Source organism: Notothenia rossii, assembly GCF_949606895.1.
Source record: "Notothenia rossii genome assembly, chromosome: 3".
NCBI classification, from domain to species: Eukaryota; Metazoa; Chordata; class Actinopteri; order Perciformes; family Nototheniidae; genus Notothenia; species Notothenia rossii.
In genome coordinates, this window is record NC_136901.1 from 81,882,379 (window position 1) to 81,903,383 (window position 21,005).

General features: G+C 38.2%; 1 protein-coding gene across 2 annotated transcripts in view; it reads left to right on the plus strand.

Moving 5' to 3' along the window:
* Positions 1-2,144: 2,144 nt before the first annotated feature.
* glra4a (glycine receptor, alpha 4a) overlaps positions 2,145-21,005 on the plus strand; it is a 44,364-nt gene continuing 25,503 nt past the window's right edge. For both annotated transcript variants that reach the window (XM_079670524.1, XM_079670525.1), the window contains exon 1: positions 2,145-2,451. In XM_079670524.1, the coding sequence (XP_079526650.1) occupies positions 2,384-2,451 (68 nt within the window). In that variant the 5' untranslated portion in view covers positions 2,145-2,383. The remainder of the gene's footprint in view (positions 2,452-21,005) is intronic.

Below are 21,005 nucleotides of genomic sequence, written 5' to 3' on the forward strand. Positions count from 1 at the left end.
GATGTGTCACATTGTGCAACTGCCCTGTGATCTCTAATACAAGAGACTTAATGGATTCTGAAAGTACAGATACATTGATCTAGCCATTGCACTGCACGTCTGGATGACACCTGGAAGGTATCTGATCGCCAAAGAGATTTATTTTATAAAGGGGGGAGATACAACCAAAGCCTACAAGAGTGGTGACGGGAAAACTGTATTTGAGACATTGAGAAAGCAAATTTAATTCTTCAATATCTTACTGCCAAAATCTGTACATCGTAAGGGACACATAGTGTGTTAATTCATAAAAGACTGATTATAGTTCCTGGTAGAGTACCTAAGATTTTAACATTTATCAATTAGATGCCTCCTGGTGGTAATAACAAAAATTACACTTTGAACCTCAAAAAAATCTTGCTTGGAAACTACAGTACAATAAAACTAAAATAGTCATGTCGCCCATATTAGCAACCATCTTCCTATTTATCCTTATAACGAATACATCAGAGACACGATGCAACATTAACATTTATTGTAAGTCCTTTATTATGTCAATATGATAAATGTAAGTCCAATTACCACTTCTTATTCAGCTCTGAATTGGTTGCTGGCAAACTGTGACAAAAAAAATTCTGGCTTTCCTGGTGTAAATGTTTGGCTATGATCAGCAGCCAGATGTTAACTTTGTCTCTCTGCTGTTTGGGTCTGGAAATTGTGCACCAAAGCTTTTTTCTTAAAACGATAAAAACGCTGCTGAGGGTTAATCCATAGGTTAATCTAATGTGTCTGTCACTTTGAAACCATTATTTATAATCCAGAATTCAATTTTTATGTAAAAATCAGAGAGTAAAAATTAGCTGCTAATGGTAGCCACCAGAGTTATCGCAGCTTCCGGTTTTGGCTACGTGTCAATCTCACTCCTTATTTGGTGACGTGTATGTGTATGTGGGAGTTCCCCTCGATTCCATTGGCTCTCGCGGTTAGAAAGAGATGTCAATCATCAAAATCGACCAAGGGGGGCCAGAGATATGGAAAGTCCACCCAAATGACCCCAGAAGTGTTTTTTGTGCTAAATCTCTCTAAAAAGGTCAAATTTCACTTGTTTTGCATCAATCTTGATACAGGGTACTTATTATATGTTGTAGTTTGGATTCCTAAAGCTTTTAGTCTACCATCCCATCATTTAAGGGCAGTTTTCACTATAAGTCAAAAATATTTTTTGGACGGACATTATAATTAAAAATGTTTTACTGTGTTCAATCTGAATTTACTTTAAAATAAAAACATCTATAATGATTCTGAAACTTCTACATCCAACTCACAGATGTAACCTTGCTTTGAGAAAAAAAGATTATTAATGTAACCCTTTTAGAAGGGAAGATATGATCATTTGTTCTGGGAATGTCATTTTCGAGCCTGAGACCTGAAAAACAGGCTCAGAGCTTAACAGGTTAAAACAGCTGCCTGCTGGGGCTGAAAAGAGTAGAGCTTAGAAATTCAAAACAAGCTAAAAGACGCTAAACTGTGGAGTTGAGGGGGAACTGCAAGGTAAGGGAATTCTCTGTCGATTCTACACTGCAAGAGACGGCTTTCAAATAACACCTTGTCCTTTGATATTTAAGAAAAACAAGTCTATTGCATCATTTCCATCACGCTTTGTACTCTGGCCTTAGAGGCACACAGACCTTATAAAAAAGAAAAGCCCCAAAAGTAAGAAAAGCTTGATTCATTTAGAGATACTGACTCAATCAACAACAACACAAATCCCAGCTACATTTTCAGACCATTACAAAAACATACTCCTACACACACATTAACGCACTTCCTGAAAACCTTCTCCTCCAATGTGTCCTCCTAATTAAAATGTTTATTTGGATGCATTTCACTGCAGATTAGTCATCACCACAATGTATTCAAGACTGCAATTAAGCTCATCGTCACAGCCATCACTCCCTCCGATCCTAATTAAGCCTAATTACACACGAGGCAGCCATCATAACAAAAGCTGCCGTTCCTTTAAATGTTCACCCCCTTTTTTAATTTTTTGGAGCGAGGAGGGAAAATAAACGGGGGGAACAAAACAAGCAGGCGAAACCACACTGTCAAAACACGCATTGACACGCAAACCGACACTCCCCTTCAACACATGCACTAACACACTGACTGAGTGTCCAGTGCTGTCCAGCTGCCTGAAGCAGAGCCTGCTGTGTGGATGTGTGCAGCCCCCTGGACTTGGTGGGAGGGGGAGAAGTTTCCCCAAAGACAAGCTTGGATCAGTGAGAGAGACGATGCCTTCCTCCTTCAGCCCATTCTCACACGCTGCTCAGTGGATTTGCTGATTTTCGAAATTAAATTTCCGCAAGTTATTCAACGGGACTGAGGAGAGATTTTAAAGCAGAGGATGCTCCCACAGGTCATTCGGATTCTGTATGTCTTGTCTTTCTGCTTTTTCCAAGGAGGCTTTATCAGGTGAGGCGCACTGATGTTTTAGTCTCTGTGTTGCGCGACTTGTCAATTCTCTTATTTTCTGCTTGAAATTAACTTTTCGAGTCGACGCTACTTTAGATCATCTGTCATTTCATACACTTTTAGTTTGAAGCTTTTAAGATGATTACCTGTTGTTTATTTGTTTGTTTGTTTTTGTTTTAGACGCGAAGGGGTTTAACCTACTTTGCCTTAACAATCCATTTAGATTGAGAGAGTGCCTTTTCAAACAATGAAATTGAACGTAGAAAACAATCGTGTTATAAAGCGGTAGTCTCCATGCGAACAGACGTGGGCATGACTTCACAAAGAATAATCCAGCATTTTACGCACAGAGCAAACTGGAATCTCTCGCCACCAACTCCAAAAAAAAATCATGTCATGGTCGCAGTTTGTAAACTGGCATCGCATGCACATTTAGTAATAACTAAGCTATGCAAAAATGTACTATAAAAAGAAACACAGCATCGGGTAACAAGCACTGTTGTCTTGGTGCCCAGATCAACAAAGCCCTAGTCTCGCAAGCTACCTGTGGAATTCTTGCTTGTACTGCATGACTAATTTGTGGCTTTTGGTGGTTAAAATAAGACATTATGACTAATATATGATATCATATTCATTGCATGATTAACAGTTTAATGTGATCTGACGATGGTGGCTGACAGAAACCTGATTTATTTCATGCATGCACACAATTATTTGCTTCCTTGATGTTTTTTTCAGAAACTGCAGAAAAAGTGTTTGCAGAGTTGATTTCTTATAATAAGGGAGGGCGGGCAAGCTCCAGTCAGTGTGTGTTGAGTGTGTCTGGGGAGAAAAAAAACCACCCTCCCTCTCTCGCTCTGTCTTTCCGTTATTCTCTCAGTTTTTCCTACCACACCTCTCATGTCTCTGTTTCCTCCCTCATAAACTCACTCTGACCAGCAACCAAGCTCCCTTTTTCTCCCTTCCTACCTCCCCCACTCTATACATCCTGATGGCAAAAAACTTTTATTTGCAGTGACACTTTCCTTATTTCATGGCCTGCCAACTTCAGGTGTGAGCGAAAGGGAATTAGGATCTGCATAATCCCGAAGCGGAACAGAGCCGTGACTCCGTGAACCCAGGAGCAGGAAGAGCAGCTCGTAGCCTGGAGAGCAGTCACCTGACAGCACCTCCTCTCAGAAAGGACATGCTCTCCTACCAACCTCTCTGCTTGCCATTTAGGCAGCAAGAAAGGAAAGGGATCTAGGAGGTCAGGTGTAAAAGACAGGCAGCATTTGATGAGGGTGTGTATGGGGGAGGAGGTAGAGGGGGAAAAGAGAAAACAGGGATGCAGAGAAATGTGAACAAGAAATTGAGAGGATTCATCTAGCAAGAGGCAGCGGGGAGATTAGTAAAGTGGAGAATGGAGACAGGATATGGAGAGAAATGGTTCAGATAGGAAAGAGGAGATGAGATTGAGAAAGGGGGGGCATTGGTTGCAACAGACAGGAGGTAAAGTGAGATATTTGTGAAAAGGTTTGTAATGTAAAGTATAGTGCAAGAATAAAGGGTGTGATGGATAAAGCTCGTATCATTGTCTAAGAAGGTTGGTGGCTGAGGGTTAGGAGACGTGTGTGTCTGTGTGTGTGTGTCTGTGTGTGTGTGTCTGTGTGTCTGTGTGTGTGTGTGTGTCTGTGTGTGTGTGTGTGTGTGTGTGTGTGTGTGTGTGTGTGTGTGTGTGTGTGTGTGTGTGTGTGTGTGTGTGTGTGTGTGTGTGTGTGTGTGTGTGTGTGTGTGTGTGTGTGTGTGTGTGTGTATTGTCTGAAACAAATCTGCCTCACAGAAATGTATTTTTAAAAACATTTTCATTTCAGCATTTGCACAAGGAAAGTGTTTGTTTATAGCCAAATAGAGACATTTCAATCAATGCGGTTTGCACTGGTTTGTTAGTCCAACAAATAGAAATGTTCTTTTTAGTTTAAAGCTCCCCAGTTCACAATTGCCTGCAATTTCTTTAAATCCGTTTGTTTGTTGTTGGGCTGCTACACATTTTTGCAAGAGGTTAACAAAATAGATTGTGCTTTTCTACAAACCATATTTTATTCTAACAAACAGCAGAAAGATTTACATTTTTCATAACTCTGTTGTAGCCAATATGTTTACCTTCAGTTTTAACTACCAACATATAGTTTCAAATCTTTTTTTAATACAGCATGATGTTCAATTTGTAAATAAGGGTCCCATTTAGAGTAAAATAGATGATAAAGAAGGGGGGCTCAAGGGCGTGGCCACATGTTGATTCACAGGAGGCTACCAGACTGTTGTAGAGGCTGGGAGCTCTTAGATGTTCATACTATAACTTTAACCCTTCAACACTGTGATTTTGTTAAGTCATTTTTACATTTTTGTCCAGTCACTGCTGTTTGCACTTAGGGCGTGCTTCAAAAACCAATGTGACTCAAATCCCTTCTTAAATACACTTATAAGCTTTTTTGCACTTAGTTAGAATAAAAGACCTACTAATAATAATAATATAATAATACCATTTATTTATAGAGCGCTTTCAAGAAACTCAGAACCTTATCATAAAAACTCTACTGCAGGACTGTGCTTTAAGTCAGGGATTCCCAAACTTTGACATGCCAAGGACCCCCATATAGCATTATCCTTTGGCGGGGACCACCCTGTTGCAATTTTTTTTAAACGAGTACATTATGATGGCAAATATGACAAATTAGATTATTAAGTTATTCTTCTAAACATTTTTTGTATTTATCTTTTTTTTGTCATTCATTACATTCATTGTGTGTTCTGCTATAAACATTCTTAACACAATATTAAACAGTAATATCAACAGTAAACATATTTTTAAAGTGATTTCTGTCTTTATAATAGCATTTTTGAAAGCTACTTATGCCTTAATAATATTATATATAATATTCAACAGTAATATTAACGATAAACATATGTATATTCATATATATAAACAACAATATTTGCTACATCCGTGCTCTCATCCAGCTGCAGAGCAACATATTCACTAGCTCTCACTTGCTCCAAAAGCTGAGCAGATACTCAGTTTCACTCTCAGTAGCGGCAGCTCGATTCTGATTGGCTTGAAGGGCGGTCGTGTGATTTAAAAACAATAAAATAAAATAAAATATTAATACAAATAAAATATTAAAAGATTGGCATCAAAGGACACATAGATTGATAGACATGCAGTTATTAATAACATCTAAAAAAAAACAATAAAAAAAACAAAACAATTCCCCTTTCCCTCAAACTTTGCGTGACCCCCCTGGCGCCCCCTGGCGGCCCCCCAGGGGGTCGGGGCCCCCACTTTGAAAAACACTGCTTTAAGTCATACTGTACTTTCATGACCTCATGACAGCTGCACTTTTATACACAGGTCAAACTGCCTTGTGACGTTGCTTTGCATCAGAATCAGCCATGCGAGTTTGATCAATTAAGTTCTTAAACTTACAAAATTAACATTTATAAATTGGAAGATACCTGATCAAAGAGTCAGTTAGATGAGTTAAACATTGGACCAAACATTCACTGCTAGCTTTTGCTCAGCACATGGTAGTTTAAGATTTAAAGTTCTGTGATCACTCAGTTGGGTATAAAGACACTTGACGTATCATAGTGTTAACTCTGATTTCCTCCATCTGGTGTGGAGCGTCATTAACAAGCAGAACTCAAGTCGTGCTAGCATTTGTTCACAGTGGGGTCTTAAACAGCAGTTTGGATTTGTGGAAGTTCGATTGTGTTTCGGGAACACTGCTGCCCAAAGAACTATTCAATGAGAGACTTTTGTTCATTGTGTTATGGTACATTTTATTTATCTCAACATGATTACACATGCGGACCTCCACAGTAAAAAGAGATCACAATAGCAGATAGACTGCTTTCAAATGTATCCACTAACCTCTTTTCATCTCCTGTGGGTCTGCCCATTGGCAAATTAAGAGTAACGCATAGTGAACCAAAGAAGTCAAAAACAGAGAATCATACCAAGTATATTTTCATCCGGTCAATGCAAGATCTTGAAAAAATGCAATGCTTTTGACCAATTGAGCTGTGTCCTCTCATTGGGTGTCCACTTGATAGCATGTGTATAAGAAAGAAGGTACATTTGGAAGAGAGGCCTAACAAATACATTTTCAAGAGAAAATTGCCTTACTTTAAGTCATCACATCTTCAGAAAGTGTGTCAGTAGAGGAATTATCAAAATGAACCAATATGACTGACATCTTTGTAGAGGAACCAAAGAAATAAATTGGGCTAAGGATAATAACAAGGAAAGTTATTTAAACTTTAAAGTTTTAATTTAAAGAAAAGAAGAGACCTTATTGCCGATGATTATGTTCCTTTTCTCTTGATTCAGAGTATCCTCATGCATGCCCAATTAGGATGATGTATATGCCACTGAGATACACATAGTGTTTTTTATTTTTATTTTAATAACAGAAAAATGTTCAGCATCCTTAAATGTCAAATTTCAAAATAAAAGAACTGAGCATTTCCAGTTTGCACCAACGTCCCAAAATGTTAAAGCCTGAGAGCTCATTATTTTTAGATTTCAAATAACTTTAAAGTGTGGTCAACAGTGTCCTCTTATAGCAGGAAGCAACAACTTTACACGTATTCTTATCTACGAAAGTCTGTGAATATACTTCACAACCAATTCCAACTTTGTCAGTTATTATAACAGCAGCCAACTGTAACAACTGTCGTTTTGCTCTCAGTTTGAGCCTTTTCCCAGCTACTGCTCAGTTTAAATATTGCAGGTCAGAGAGTTTAAGTGCAGGAAGAGAACTAAGGTACAGAGCCTAGTCAGTGTGAAGAGGAATGGATATTAACATTTTGTAGCAAATGACATCCCTTAGGAAAACCGTCCTTGAACAAAGTTAACTTTTTTCTGAACTTCAACTTCACAGGCGAATGGGAGCAGCTTAAGCTGGATAAGTGGACTTAGTACTAAAATGTGTCGCTGTCGTATCTATATTTGAGTGTCAAAACAGCAGCATTTAGAATAGCAACCATTTCAGTGTAATAAATTAATTCTAGTATCACTTGCAGGACCATGTAACCTCACAGTTATGCTTGTGAACTTTATTTAAAAGGCACAAAGTAAAGGCATTGATACAAAGTAAATTCACTTCATAGTGCTATCCTTTCAAGCTAAACCAAAGTGAAGTATCCAAAAACAGGGGAAGCCATTGTAGTTTTGTTAGCGGTGTTGCCGGGACATTCCCAGTCAATCCCTGGTGATAGAGCAAAACAACAGTTAGCAAAGCTGCCTCCTCTTAAAGTGAATAAGAATTTCAGGAGGTTTGTGAGGCAATAGATTAAAAAGTTGACTTGAGTTGTTCCAAATTGTTTTGTTTTGAGGCTGTTCTAAGACAAACCTGTTAAACCAGCGAAAAAATGTCTGCAGGAAACACTTCAAATAAATAAACACAATTTAGCCAGTCCAAACTTCAAAAGCTCAGTTGTTGGACGAGGACACAAGCTTTCTGTGATAGCTTTAATTAAATTCTGATGGAAGTCCAAGTTGCTATGGGAGCATGAACAACAGCAAAGTTAAATCAGGACTGCAGGCTAGTAAACATTAGAGAAGAGAGAAAAGCAAAGATTTTGAGCTTTCAGTTTACATTTTCACAGCAAACAACCGACAAATAAAGCCTGTAAAGACTTGGAGGAGAAAAAGCCAGTTCCACCTTAGAATGTGAAAGGCAAAGAAAACGTTTGCACCCCAGTTTGAATTTAAAATGGTTGCAATGGTAACAATAAGTGTCAGAGTAGATGCAGATAAATAAAACAGAAAAGGCCATAACCAGCAAAAAAATGCTTACATTTTTTTAAGGGAATTGTTTTGGATAATATACATATATCCTTTTTTGTTACTGATACAGGCTGGGAGAAACAGCATTTGTTATGTTATCTGTGTATGTCCACAAGAAAATTAAAATAAACTGAATCTGGAATTCACATGCAGAGGTTGATTTGTTTTGTTCTTTGCACACAGCGGTGTCATAAAAGTTTAAACCAAAACTCACCCAGATTTCACCTTGACTACGACTGTCACAAACACTTTTAGGGCTCTTTCATCCTTTCCAAAAACACACAGGAAATCCCAGTGCACTCGACTGATACACAGACAAGAGCAGCGAGGAGTGCTGACAAAAAGGAAGCGAGAACGAAGGACAGATGGGATGTTTACGTGAGTTAATGACTAAAAAATGAGATCCAAGCTGGTGACAAGAGTCAAACAGACGGTTCGTTCTCAGCTTCGTTCGTCGTGGTATACTTAGTATTGAAATATGAAGACTAGGGAATAGGATACAAAGAAAATTCATCAAAAGATAAACAAATAAATATGCGCTGGTAAGCTTTAAATTCCATTGAGGATATGTTGAAGATTTAATTGTATCCTGTCAAAGAAAATTCAAACAAGTCTTTTTTTCTGCTCATTGTCAATTTTCACAGGGAAGTCACTGAAAGTGTTTGTCTTAAGCAACTTTTAATAAAAAACAGGGATTTACTGAGAGCCCATTTACCCATGAATTCACATTTAAAAACCTGTCAAGAAAGCGATGTCTAACACAGACCTGCATTGCTTCAGTGGACGTTAGATTTGTGTTTGGATATTTGGCGGAGGTGACAGCCTACTGATGGTCTTAGCAGTCTGCCAGGGCCTTCAGTGTTGGGGGGACATCTCGGGCTGAGACATGTGACTGATGCCCGCTTCCAATTTCAATCGAACAAAAAGACATTTCCATTGTCCTCTTGTATCAAATGGACATGACAACCTCTTCAAACACATTTTAAAAGAGTTGTTATCATCTTTTCTTTTATTTAGAATCACACCAAAGATGTTATTTTTAACATAGAAAGAAATGGTTGTCCCTCCTTGCCTATTCTTTGCCTTAACTCAGGGGTCGGCAGCCCTCGAGCCGCATGCGGCCCTTTAAGCCCTCTGCTCTGGCTCCCTTGAGCTTAGACAAAAATAAGAAGGAAATAAAATAAAAGTATTTGTAGGACTATTTATATTTTTGTTACATGGTTGAAAATGTTTCGTATCTTGTATTTTGAGGTGATACTGTGACACATAAATAAAAAACAAAACGGTTTTAATTAGGTCAACTAAAATATGCGTCACATCCAGCTACGGTCCCGCGCCAGCGCCTTTTCCTGCGGGTGAATAACCTGACCCCCAGCTCGATGAGCGAACTATGGATAAATCAAAGAAAAGTACCGGAATAACACAGGATTTAATTCTGCATGGACAGAGTTATATGCTTTCACAGCAAACGATGCTGGTTTACCGGTATGTTTGATATGTAGAGAGAAGTTGTCAAAGGTGCTGCAGCCTTTACGTATCAAGGAACAACACGGGACAGGAAGACAGCTGACGATCTTCAGTCATAATTCAATGGGGTATGTAATTTATTTCAGAAAACACTTTTTGTTATATTCCATGGAATGCTCTTAACATCCCGATAGCAATGAATATATTAAATGCTTTGACAATAATTACATACACAAATTAATCTCTGAAAGCCGTATCGCTGTAAAAAGCACGACCAATCATCTGATCCGGCCCGGCTAAAATAACTGGATGGCCTACCTGCCTGTCAGCCTTCCATCTGTGCACATTGCACAAACTTATCTCGTGCCCTCATTGGTCATGTGCGCGTTTGTGTGTGTTGGAGGAGGGGCTCTGTAAGGAAGTCTGAAGGAAGAGGCAGATTTTTTTCCGGTTGTGTATTTTCAAATTCTAGCGCACTCAAGCTGGTTTCTCCATTCTTACCTACCCTACCTTTAACTCTTTTTAGGGTGCAGCTATATGTTTTATTTATTTCAAAGTGGGCACATTTAAATTATATATTTGTTTCCTTCAAATGTGCAGTGGACTCCCCAAGTGCTGTGTTTAATTTATGTTAAAGTAGGCCTGTGTATTATTTGTAATTCTCCTTTATAGGAGTTCTTTGTTTCTTATTAGTGGTTAACAGTTTTATATAACGTAATACATAACCTAATAAATGCAAAAAAACCTGTAGTTTTTGTCTGATATAACAATAAATACAACTTTATTAGCTATCAAGCTATGAAATATGTTTTGCGGCTCCAGACAATTTTTTTTTTGGAAAAAGGAGCAAAATGGCTCTTTTGGTCAAAAAGGTTGTCCACCCCTGCCTTAACTGAACCACGAGCCGTTGCCATGCCTTAGCTGCCAGCCTAAATCAATACCACGAGCCACTGAATAATAAATGTATCATGAAGTGTAACCGACTGCCATCAACTCAGGGTAAACTTTTAATCCCCACAGATACGAAGCCAGCTGATGTTCAGCTGGAAGAGCGTTACAATGCAACACTGTCTATTGATCATGCAGGGAACCACCCAAACCTTTCAGGTATTTATTCATAGAGGATCAAATCAAATGTGTTTTTGTGCTTCATGAAAATCACTTGCTTGACACGTGCAAGTGGAAAAAGAAAAGTGATGAGTAAAATGCATCACCTCATAGCCAGAAACTGCTTTTACCTACAAACTGCAAGTATATGTAATCTAGCTTTTTAGCATCTTTTAGCCAATTGTTCTGGTTTCATAGACTGTTACTTTACTTTTTACTCCCATTACTCTCTTTAGCAAAACTTAGTGTTCAGTAAAAAAGGTTTTAATTGTATATTATTGAGAGTGCCCTGAACAGCAGTCAGACATAAAGTGGAATATGTTGCCGCTAAAGAGCCAAATAGAACAATTAGAGCTTAAAAACAGAAAACACAGCAGATCCAATGCGGAGTGCTGCCTGCGATGACATTTTATGAAGTGTATATGGAAGCAATAAAGTTAAACCATTTACATTTTGCAGCAAAGTGAGACCAAAATGTAGGATAGATGATTTATCTTAGCCAGAGAGTAATCGGTAAACATATTTCTGTAAACCTACATGTTGACTTGTGTTACAAAGAATGTATTCCCACTTAAAATACATCAACATGTCTGCAACATGCACACAAATGTACATGTAATTACTGCAGTCAGGGCACGATGCTGCTGCCTGGTGTGTTTTAGGGTAGTATTTGGATCCCACTCACACCATTTAAATGTTCTAATTGAAATGTATGTAGGCTACCTCACATGGCTTTGTTAATTAATCTGTTGCGACCTGGCTCAGAAGGCCACAACAAAAGGGAGACACAACACATTAACGGGTAGAAAAAGGTGTTTATTTGCACAAACACGTCAAAATAGACACTGAATATACTCATCAGAGCCGGGTGCCTGCAGGAGAAAGCAGAGAGCCCACAGATAGGAGCAGAGAGGCTTTAAATAGCTCCAGGACACCAGACCCAGGTGCCCTGAATCACCGCAATCAAGGCAATCACTGGATCCAATGCAGCACAGACGGAAAAGCCACACCCTCTCTACTGATGGACCCACAGGGGCATCACATAATCACAACACAACAAAATCCTTGGATCAGTCTTGTATGAATGGGCTTTGGATTTGACAAGCTCTGGACACATATGTGTGTACCTCTGAAGGAAATCCCATATCAAAGGTTTTATATTAGCACTGCAAGCTTGTCTGTTATCACTTCTGACAATGGACAGACTCTAAAGTCAGACTGACTGTTTGCAAAAAGGCTTTTCAGCACTTCCTTTAGTCACAGCAGGTACTGTATAGTCACAAAATAATTGCATTTGTCTGGCTACACAAGCTTCAGGTAGCTTCACTGGTAGTATAAAACCACAGTTGGGTCTAAAAACATGTTTTTCTTCGTTTCAACACCTTTCACTCAAGATCAAACCAACCCAGCATGGTGTTTGATTCAATATTGAGGTAATAAATATGTAGGTTGGAAGATATGTGACACAGTATTAATGTAATGCAAATGAAGTGGACTGCTCCACTCCTCTTCTACAGATTGAAATGGCCACTTATTGACTAAAGCAGCACTTTGACTCTGAGCTGCACTGCTGCAGGTCATAATGTGCTCTGAAATCAGGAACATGAAGTCGAGGCCCATTATGAAACCCTTCATCATGTCATTATGTCTGATCATACAGTCCATAAGGATTAAACTTCACTCTTGGTGGAAAGGAAAAGTGTGTCCTACAAAAACCAGATCTCATAATATATGGTTGGACAAAAGAAGCTCTGCTATGTAATTGAATCAAAACTGAAACATTAAGAATGACCATGCTGCAATAAATCAGTAATTACAGAGGTCTTTAATTTATTAGAGAAATACTGCAGGCAGAAGCTATCCGTAGTGGAGCATACTGTACTTGTTAATCATGATCTTAAAGTAAAATGTACGCTTCACCCAAATCCTCAATCATTTTGATATTTTGGGTGGTTTGTAAGACATCTACTGTAAATGTGTCGTAAGTTGCCATTAATTGGGTGTTTGCCAAAATGAATCGCTCTATTTTTGTGATTAATTCATTCATATATTTAAGGAATTATTTAATGTTTTAATAAGTAGTTTAGAGCAATATCATAATTGCATTATTGTCAGTACAACATCCTTTTTTAAATGACTGCAATGAACTAAAACACAAGAGTCTAATCTTTCAATTCATACATTGCACTTTTTAAGAACCATCAGTATGTTAAGGTTCTACTAGCTGCCTGACTTTAATAAACAACCTTGTACAAAGAAGATGGGGGGTTAAATAACATTGGAAAATGTGTATGAAAAAACATATTTGCTTAGAAGTTAAACATTTTTTATAATGGCACATTATTAATATGCTGAGGAGCAGGGACGTGCACAGATATTTGGAGGGGCTATTGCTCTAAACTGGAAAAAGGGCCTCCCCACCGAAAAAAAATATAAGACCAAAATGATTATTACATTAACTAATTTGAACAGTAATTCACATCATCAACTCATTACAAAATAAGCTAAGGCAACTACTTGCATTCAGTGACTTGATTTTCAAAATGAAAACCATGGCAATATTTTGTTTTGCGGTCCATATCTCATTAAAATATCTAATGTTAGTAACTATTAAAGTAAAAATGGGGACAATTCAATATAGTTTTACCATTGTAACTGCTGTGCAGACATACTGATAAAAATAGGGCTTCTATAATTACCTTAAATAAACTCACTAATTAATTAAACCAGTTCAATACGCATTATTCTTATTCTTATCATTCTTTATGAGCGCAGTAACGGTAAGGTATGTAATGGACTTATTTATTTAGTATTCCAAAACTTAATAACAGAGATGGTCAAATAAAAGTAGAGACATGGCAGAAATCCTACAATAAAGCGGGACAGTGAAGGGTTCTCCTGTGAGAGGGCGATCAAGAAAAGAGAGCGAGCGGCGCATTGAGGGAGTTTACCATGGATGTTTAATAGGAGTTTACGGAGCAGATGAAAAGACACAGAAAGACAGAAACACAATAACAAGTATATGTAGGGGAGAGTGGGGTAAGTTGAGCCATTTTTTAGTTATGCTGTCCTCTAAGCAAGGAGAAAAGACACATAGTAAAAATGAAGACACATACCTATAATTCAGGATTTCTCCTATCAATGGCAATGATAATAATTAATATTTGATCAAGGGCAGTGAAAATATTATTTCTTTAAAAAAAAAAGTCTTGTGGCTCAACTTGCCCCAGTTTAGGGGTAAGCTGATCCAGGTCAGGGGGTACATTGAAACACTGTTCAAACCTGGGCATACCTATAACAAATCTTAAAGATAACTATAAACAATAAATAACAAACCAAATACAAGCTTAGTTTTTCAAATATTTTTAATATACATTTCAATTGAATTGATTGATTTTTTTTTTTTAACATGTTAAAAGGAAAAGTAATCATACAAATGGTGATACAATTTCATACATCTTACCAATCAAACACAGGGTAAATTCAACTTTAAATGTAGCCTACAATGAGCTCTTATTATCAACTTGGCCTACTTTCATTAATTTCTCCATTGAAAAACTGGCTCAACTTACCCCAAGCCCCATGGTTCACTTTACCCCATAGCCACCATTTTAGAAAAAATAGCCTAGCATTAAAATTCAGAGTCATCTTTAGCTTAATGATTCACATGGTTTAATACGCTGCCAACACATCAACACATACAATATATGTGTTTAAACCTGGATAGTACATGCCAGCCAATATAGCTGACATCTAGAACATTTACAAGCAAAAAACGTTTTTTTGTAAAAATGTTTACTTATCAGACCACAATGAGTATCTCTCTTTCACAGGCAATGAGAAATGGGTGGAGCTTGCATCATTTCTGGTGACTTGATTACAACTATAAGGAGTTTCCTGATTACAGGGGGTGGTTCAACTTTTACCCCCTTCTCCCCTAGGTGTTTTTTTGTAAATAACCGATGGTGTCAAGAGGAAGTAAAGTCCCTGCCATGAGAAAACTCAAAATCCATTTTCCAAAATCCGACACTGGAGGTGGTCTTAACGCACCGGCACCAATACAGTAGCCTATAATGAATATTATATATATAATACGTAACATGTGTAATCACACACTTAGAGATATAGAACATAAATAATAAAAACGTAGGCCTACCTGGTTTAAAACACTTTGGTGGTCATACTGTGGAATGAGTTCACACCCTTATATACAGTCTATGGTTCACACTGAAACGAGTTTTTCATTCAACATTTTGTGGGCAATTACATGTAAGAAGAAGGAGAAGAAGAAGAAGAAGTAAAATAAGTAGGTAAAATCTCACTGGTGAAAGATTTTGTGTGGCTCATGTTCACTCTGTTAACCTCTCAAAGATGGCTCAAAGTAACACCCAAGTCCTAGCTTCAGTGAAAATAAAAGCCACAACCACAAACAAATCGTCTCTCTTCCTCTGTTTTATTGCAGCCGAGGTCACACATGACCAGTGAAGCAGATATTGTCGGGCGGTAAAGGGGGTCCAGAGGGTCGTTGAGAGGGATTACAGCTGTGTTCGTAAGATAACACAACGGCAGTAAGAGGGTCTCTCCTCTCAAGGAGCATGAAATGAGAGTAGTCCATGTTGGATACAATGCAAGAGCCGGTGTAATTCCTCTAGGCACTGAATGAATTAGTTTCTGATGTGGTGAGGCCGCCCACTAAGGGAAAAACAGAATTACATGAATCAAAGGCGTGATCACAGTTTCACCGTCAGTAAGGAAAAGATGCATTTATGTCAATGTGTTGCTATGTGTGTTAGGCGTGTGCGACAATATGCCATTGAATGTTTTAATAATGGACATTTAGCTGCCCCCGGTGTAACAGCAAGAGATCCAATATGGACTGCAAACATCAGTTTCCATTGAAGTAACTCTCAATGTATGCTTTGACTTACTGCGGGTGTCCATTATCTGACACTTTGTGATATAAGTGGGCTGTTTGCCATAAGTGGCCGGCAGGTGACTGTATTTTATACACAGTGCAAAGCGGATTCAAGGGTAAAACACCACAGATAATGTACTTCCATAAATCCCTTACGCTCTAACCTCTGGTTCCTGGAAAACGTTTCTCCCCATTAGTGAGATGACTAGTTGTCCTTGACAGGTCAAGAGCTGTATAGATGATATCATAGTGTGCTCAAGTAAAACAAAAAGTTAAAACCTTGACAGTAGTCAAACCAAGTTTTTCTTTAGAGACACATTTAGTAGTTTGAGCTTTGAACGTTATTGGTAAAAAGCCCAAGGATATTTTGGGCTGAATTGGTACACAGCTTCATACTGAGAATTACTTTTGAAAGGTTGCAGGTTGGACTATAAATCTTAAAGAAAGTGTTCTCATAACAAAATTGTGTCTCAAGTTTACAATCAAAAGCCAGGTTTTAAAATCAACCTTATTAAGGTGGAACATATTTGTCATAAGCTCCTCACAGGACTAATGGTTGATTGCAGAACTCTTTACACCTACTTTTATTAAATGAATGGCAATGGGATACCTAACACATTACAAGTAGACAGGCTTTGAAGGAAATGTTTCAGAAAGTAATCTGACTCCATTAGATCTTATCCTGAGCTGTTAATTAACTCAACCTCCTTTACTTGATTCAATCAACGGCCTGCCAGGCATTTGTCTTCCACTGAGAGGACAGATTCATCCTAGTTCAAATCATGTCATTGAAGATAGGCTATTCATTAACAGTAATTTTTACCGGTTTATATTGTATCCAAATGTATAGGAAACATAGCAGAAATATATATACAATTGCTAAACATTTCTGAAAAGTATATAGAGTTATTGTGGCAATCCTGTCTGATCATAGTTATTAGATTCACATTTTCTTTTTAAGGGTAAATCATTTTTGGCATCTTTTGACGTACCTCTGTACACAGAACGGGACTATTTCAATTTATTACGATCAAGGTTGAATCAATGTTTAGATAAAATGCGTTTATCATGTTCCACTTAACTGTAGTTAATAAGCAACTCCACAGTAAAGGGTGAAGTTCAGTTGATTAAATATATATTTGAACTGCCCCATGCAAGATAAATAAAAGCGAAATAACTGAATAATTGCTGTGTGTTGAATTAGCAGTGAAATAAATCCTTTGATCGGACAGCTAAAATTGGCCTTTCAAGGTAATAGTTATAATTCATTGGCCTAATCTCAATGACGTCACATTTCAAAGTCACATTGACTAAAAGTTTCCCGGTTGAGAAATATTCAATGTGACATTTTATTGCCTCCTCTTTGGAGGACACAACTTGGATGTCTACTATGATTCTCAAAAGACGTGATTTTATCTTGTTATTGTAGCTGGTGACGTCCACACTATTAGTCATGCATGGCAATATAATAGGTTATCTCAGGCCACACAAAGACTCAGGGCTTCCTAACAATCCATAACAGGGCTGGATCTCTTTATCAGGGTGAACAGACCCTGTGTGAGTCCTGAACGTATTCTTTCTCTCACTTTGGTGCTTGACCACAGAGACTGCCTCCATTTGTCTGCATTTCCCCACAAGACGCCCACATTGTCTCCAGAAATAGTGTGTACAAATCCTGTCGTTCTGTTGGGAGGAGGGTTATTTGCTTTTCAATAAATGGGTGGTATACTCGAGAAATGTGTCATGGCTGTGTCGATGACACCGGGTCATGCTTCAATTCCTCCAGCTATTCTAGAAAAAATGTTGATCTTAATAAAATGTGTCTTCAGTGTAAGGCGTATAACACCAAGAAAAAATGATATTCAAATCCCTTTTGGTACTGGGGTTGCTTATCTTTTCCACAATGGAGTACAGAGGTATTATTGCAAATGTGTGAGGGAAGATATGAAACCAAATCTCAATCTGTATGTGCGCAAGATTTGAGAATGTGTACAAGAATCTCTGAATGAAAGACATTTGTAAAAGCATTTTCAGAATTTGATAGTGTATACGAGGATATTTTTTATCTAAATCAGCTGTAACTCCTTAAGTTATTACCTGAACACCAGCCATGGACTTTTTATGACGCCAAATTTGTTTCTTTACCACTTACCTTAAAACCAGCCATGGACTTTTTATGACGCCAAATTCGTTTCTTTACCACTGTGCTAAAAAGAAGAGGAAGGCACTTGCCTATACAGATCACAATATATCCACCTCTTAAAAAATAAATCTTATACAAAAGCTGGAACATAATCCTTTTAAACAGATCCCCAGTGAAATCCCTAATCTTAGCAGTAGTTTTAAAAACACTTAACAACAGTGTATATTTGGTCCAAGTAGTGGATGTAAGCACCTTGAAAGAAGTGTTGCATCACTACAAAACACTGTATACTGTGAAATTCAACAAACATGGTAACTGGTTAATGTTCAGTAGAAGGAACGTCGCACCAACATCAACAAATCTTAACATCAAAGTAGCTCAAAATATTTTAATTTCAAAGATGTTTTTTCCCTTAAAAGAGCTGACAGTTACCAGTAAAAAAAAATTTTTTTTCGAGACAGGATCAATACAAAAACCTGCACGGGTTTCTTGAAAATAGTGCCCCTTATTCCTTTATTTCCAAATAATGTACTTATTAATTAACTGAAGTTGGTACATTTATGTTATACCCTGCAAAGATTATTGAGTAATTATATTTAGCTAAAATTACACAAGCAGCAGAAGACAATAGAATTTATTTTAGGATTTTTTCAGAATTACAATTATTAATATTGCCAATGAAAACGTGATCACATGTGGCAAACATTGAAACTATAAGTGGAAGTGTTGCATCCCAGGCTTCATTTGGATTAGTTTTATTGTGCTGAAGCATTCAGTCCTTAGTGATTTAGATATGCTGAGCTAGCACTTGCCTCCAAACTGTCAATGAATTCCAGTGATACAGAATCTTTTTTTTTACAGACTAGAAAATGTATCAACATAATAGTAACGAAGGCAACTTCTACCTGTAGACATATACAAATTCTACATGTGCAGTACGAGTGAGAAGAGGACCGAGCATTTCACAAAGCATTGTTAGGCTGCATACCTTAGGGGTTTGATTCAGAAAGTCCCTGGTGGACGAGCTCCATGGTGTCTTTGTCCTCACGCTTTTGGTTCCAGCCAGCAGCTTGATCAAGCGAAACAGGCTTGCGGCTATGCCTACAACTTCCTCTGTCATGTCCAAAATATGGGTCATGTAGAGTGCAGAGTGTGTGTGTGTGTGTGTGTGTGTGTGTGTGTGTGTGTGTGTGTGTGTGTGTGTGTGTGTGTGTGTGTGTGTGTGTGTGTGTGTGTGTGTGTGCGCACACGCGTGAAACAATTTCTGTATGACAATCAGCTTTAACTCTGCTGGGCTGAAACCTATCTATACAGATTGACAGCAAAACCCCAGTAGCCTTTATTCTCTGGTTTAAAAAGGCACAGGTGGACCATTACTGGGGCCAAGCGCCACTGACTCCCCAACTGGCCTTTGGCTTTTCAGGTCTCTCTTTTAATGCAGTAAATGCTATAGTGGCAAGTCCCCGGGGTCAAATTAGAAAGCCACTAAGCTATTTTCTCCAAATGCAGAAACCATTAGCGGTTAATACCTGTAAGAGAGTAGCCAGAGAAAATGCTAAACTATGGAAGACTAACAAGGGCTAATACCACATACAGTACAGTATAAAAAATGGAAAACACAATTACATAAAGCGCTTAAAGCTATAATGGAAAAAATAGATGATGGCAGCTGTGAATGACCTGTGGTTAACAGGAAAACAAACATATGCTATCAGAGTATGTGATTTATTCCGCGACTGATTGGAGCTGACACCTCTATCCATATTCATATAGGTGCATTTAGCAAGTGGAACACATTAATCATCACAGTCAAGCAGTCTACAGCCTCTAATTATATGTTCACTGTACACACGCTGTTGACTACTTCTGTAAGAATCCAGCTGGAGAGATTTCCCAGTGGCCTTTAAATCTGAATGAGGGCGGGGGAGGCAGAGCAGACATGTGGAGGCACACACAGCTGATGACACCCCTTTTCCATAAACTAAAAGGCACACACTCTGCAAAGTGTAATCACTGCATTTCATTACTTGACTTCACTACATGGAGAGGATGAGAGAGAAAAGCATCCTGCTTTGATCATGGTGTGTATTCCCCCTATGTGAACATCTCAACTCACTGCAAGGCACATAACAGCAGCATTATTGGAACTGCATCAGCAATGAAATAAGTGCTGTACTTGTAGATGATGAGAAGAGAGATCTAGACATATATAGGTTCAATTACATTTGCATGACTCTAGATGTATTTTGTGGTTGATCCAGGAAAACAAAATGATTGTAGGGCTTTATAGTGCCCACATGACTAAACAAACCTTTTGTGGTGAGGAGCTGACGACTCAGTCAGGATAAAGCTACGTCCACCTCGAGCCCCTAAGCAGACGCATCAAAGCAATCTTCTGCAGTCAGTATAGTCTCTCTATCAGATTTCCTGCTAGCTCTGTTTCAGAGTGACAGGAGGCAATTCGTGCTGATATCAGATCTTTGAGAAGGTGGCCTGAATATAGAAATGCTTGGAGAGACTTGTGGAAGATGGGTAGGTCTGAGGAGGATAGATTCATCTCCCTTGAGGGGAAAGGTCAGTTCCTCAGGTTTGTCACAGATATTGCCATTTAAACTGAGACTGTCGGCAACCCTTTGTGTTTTTTATTTGGCTTTGGGGGAGAGCTAACAGGAGGGAAAGGCTGATCTCTTAATATCCCCATAAATACACATCCCCTCTCAATATGTAATATGTATGACCAGTAGGAGAGGGGACAGTTATTTAAAGGAATGCTTATAAAAAATACATATACAACATTAAAAGTTTTAATGTTGAAAGCTGACTATGATAATCAGCTTTCCTCCATTCTCATTTTACACAGTTGAGTGGAGAAAGAAATAGTATAAAAATAAGGTGATTCTGTTTCTTAAAGAAGTCAAAATGAGCAGATTTGCCTTTGATCATGTTTTTGTCCCACACATCAGAGGAGAACTAAATGTTTCTCTGTTTACTGCTCTTCTGGGAGAGTTTGAGTTAAAGTAAAGACCATCTTTATCCATCTCCAGTGTGAGTCTTAAATATGGATGTACAATCAAACTAATAGGCAAAAA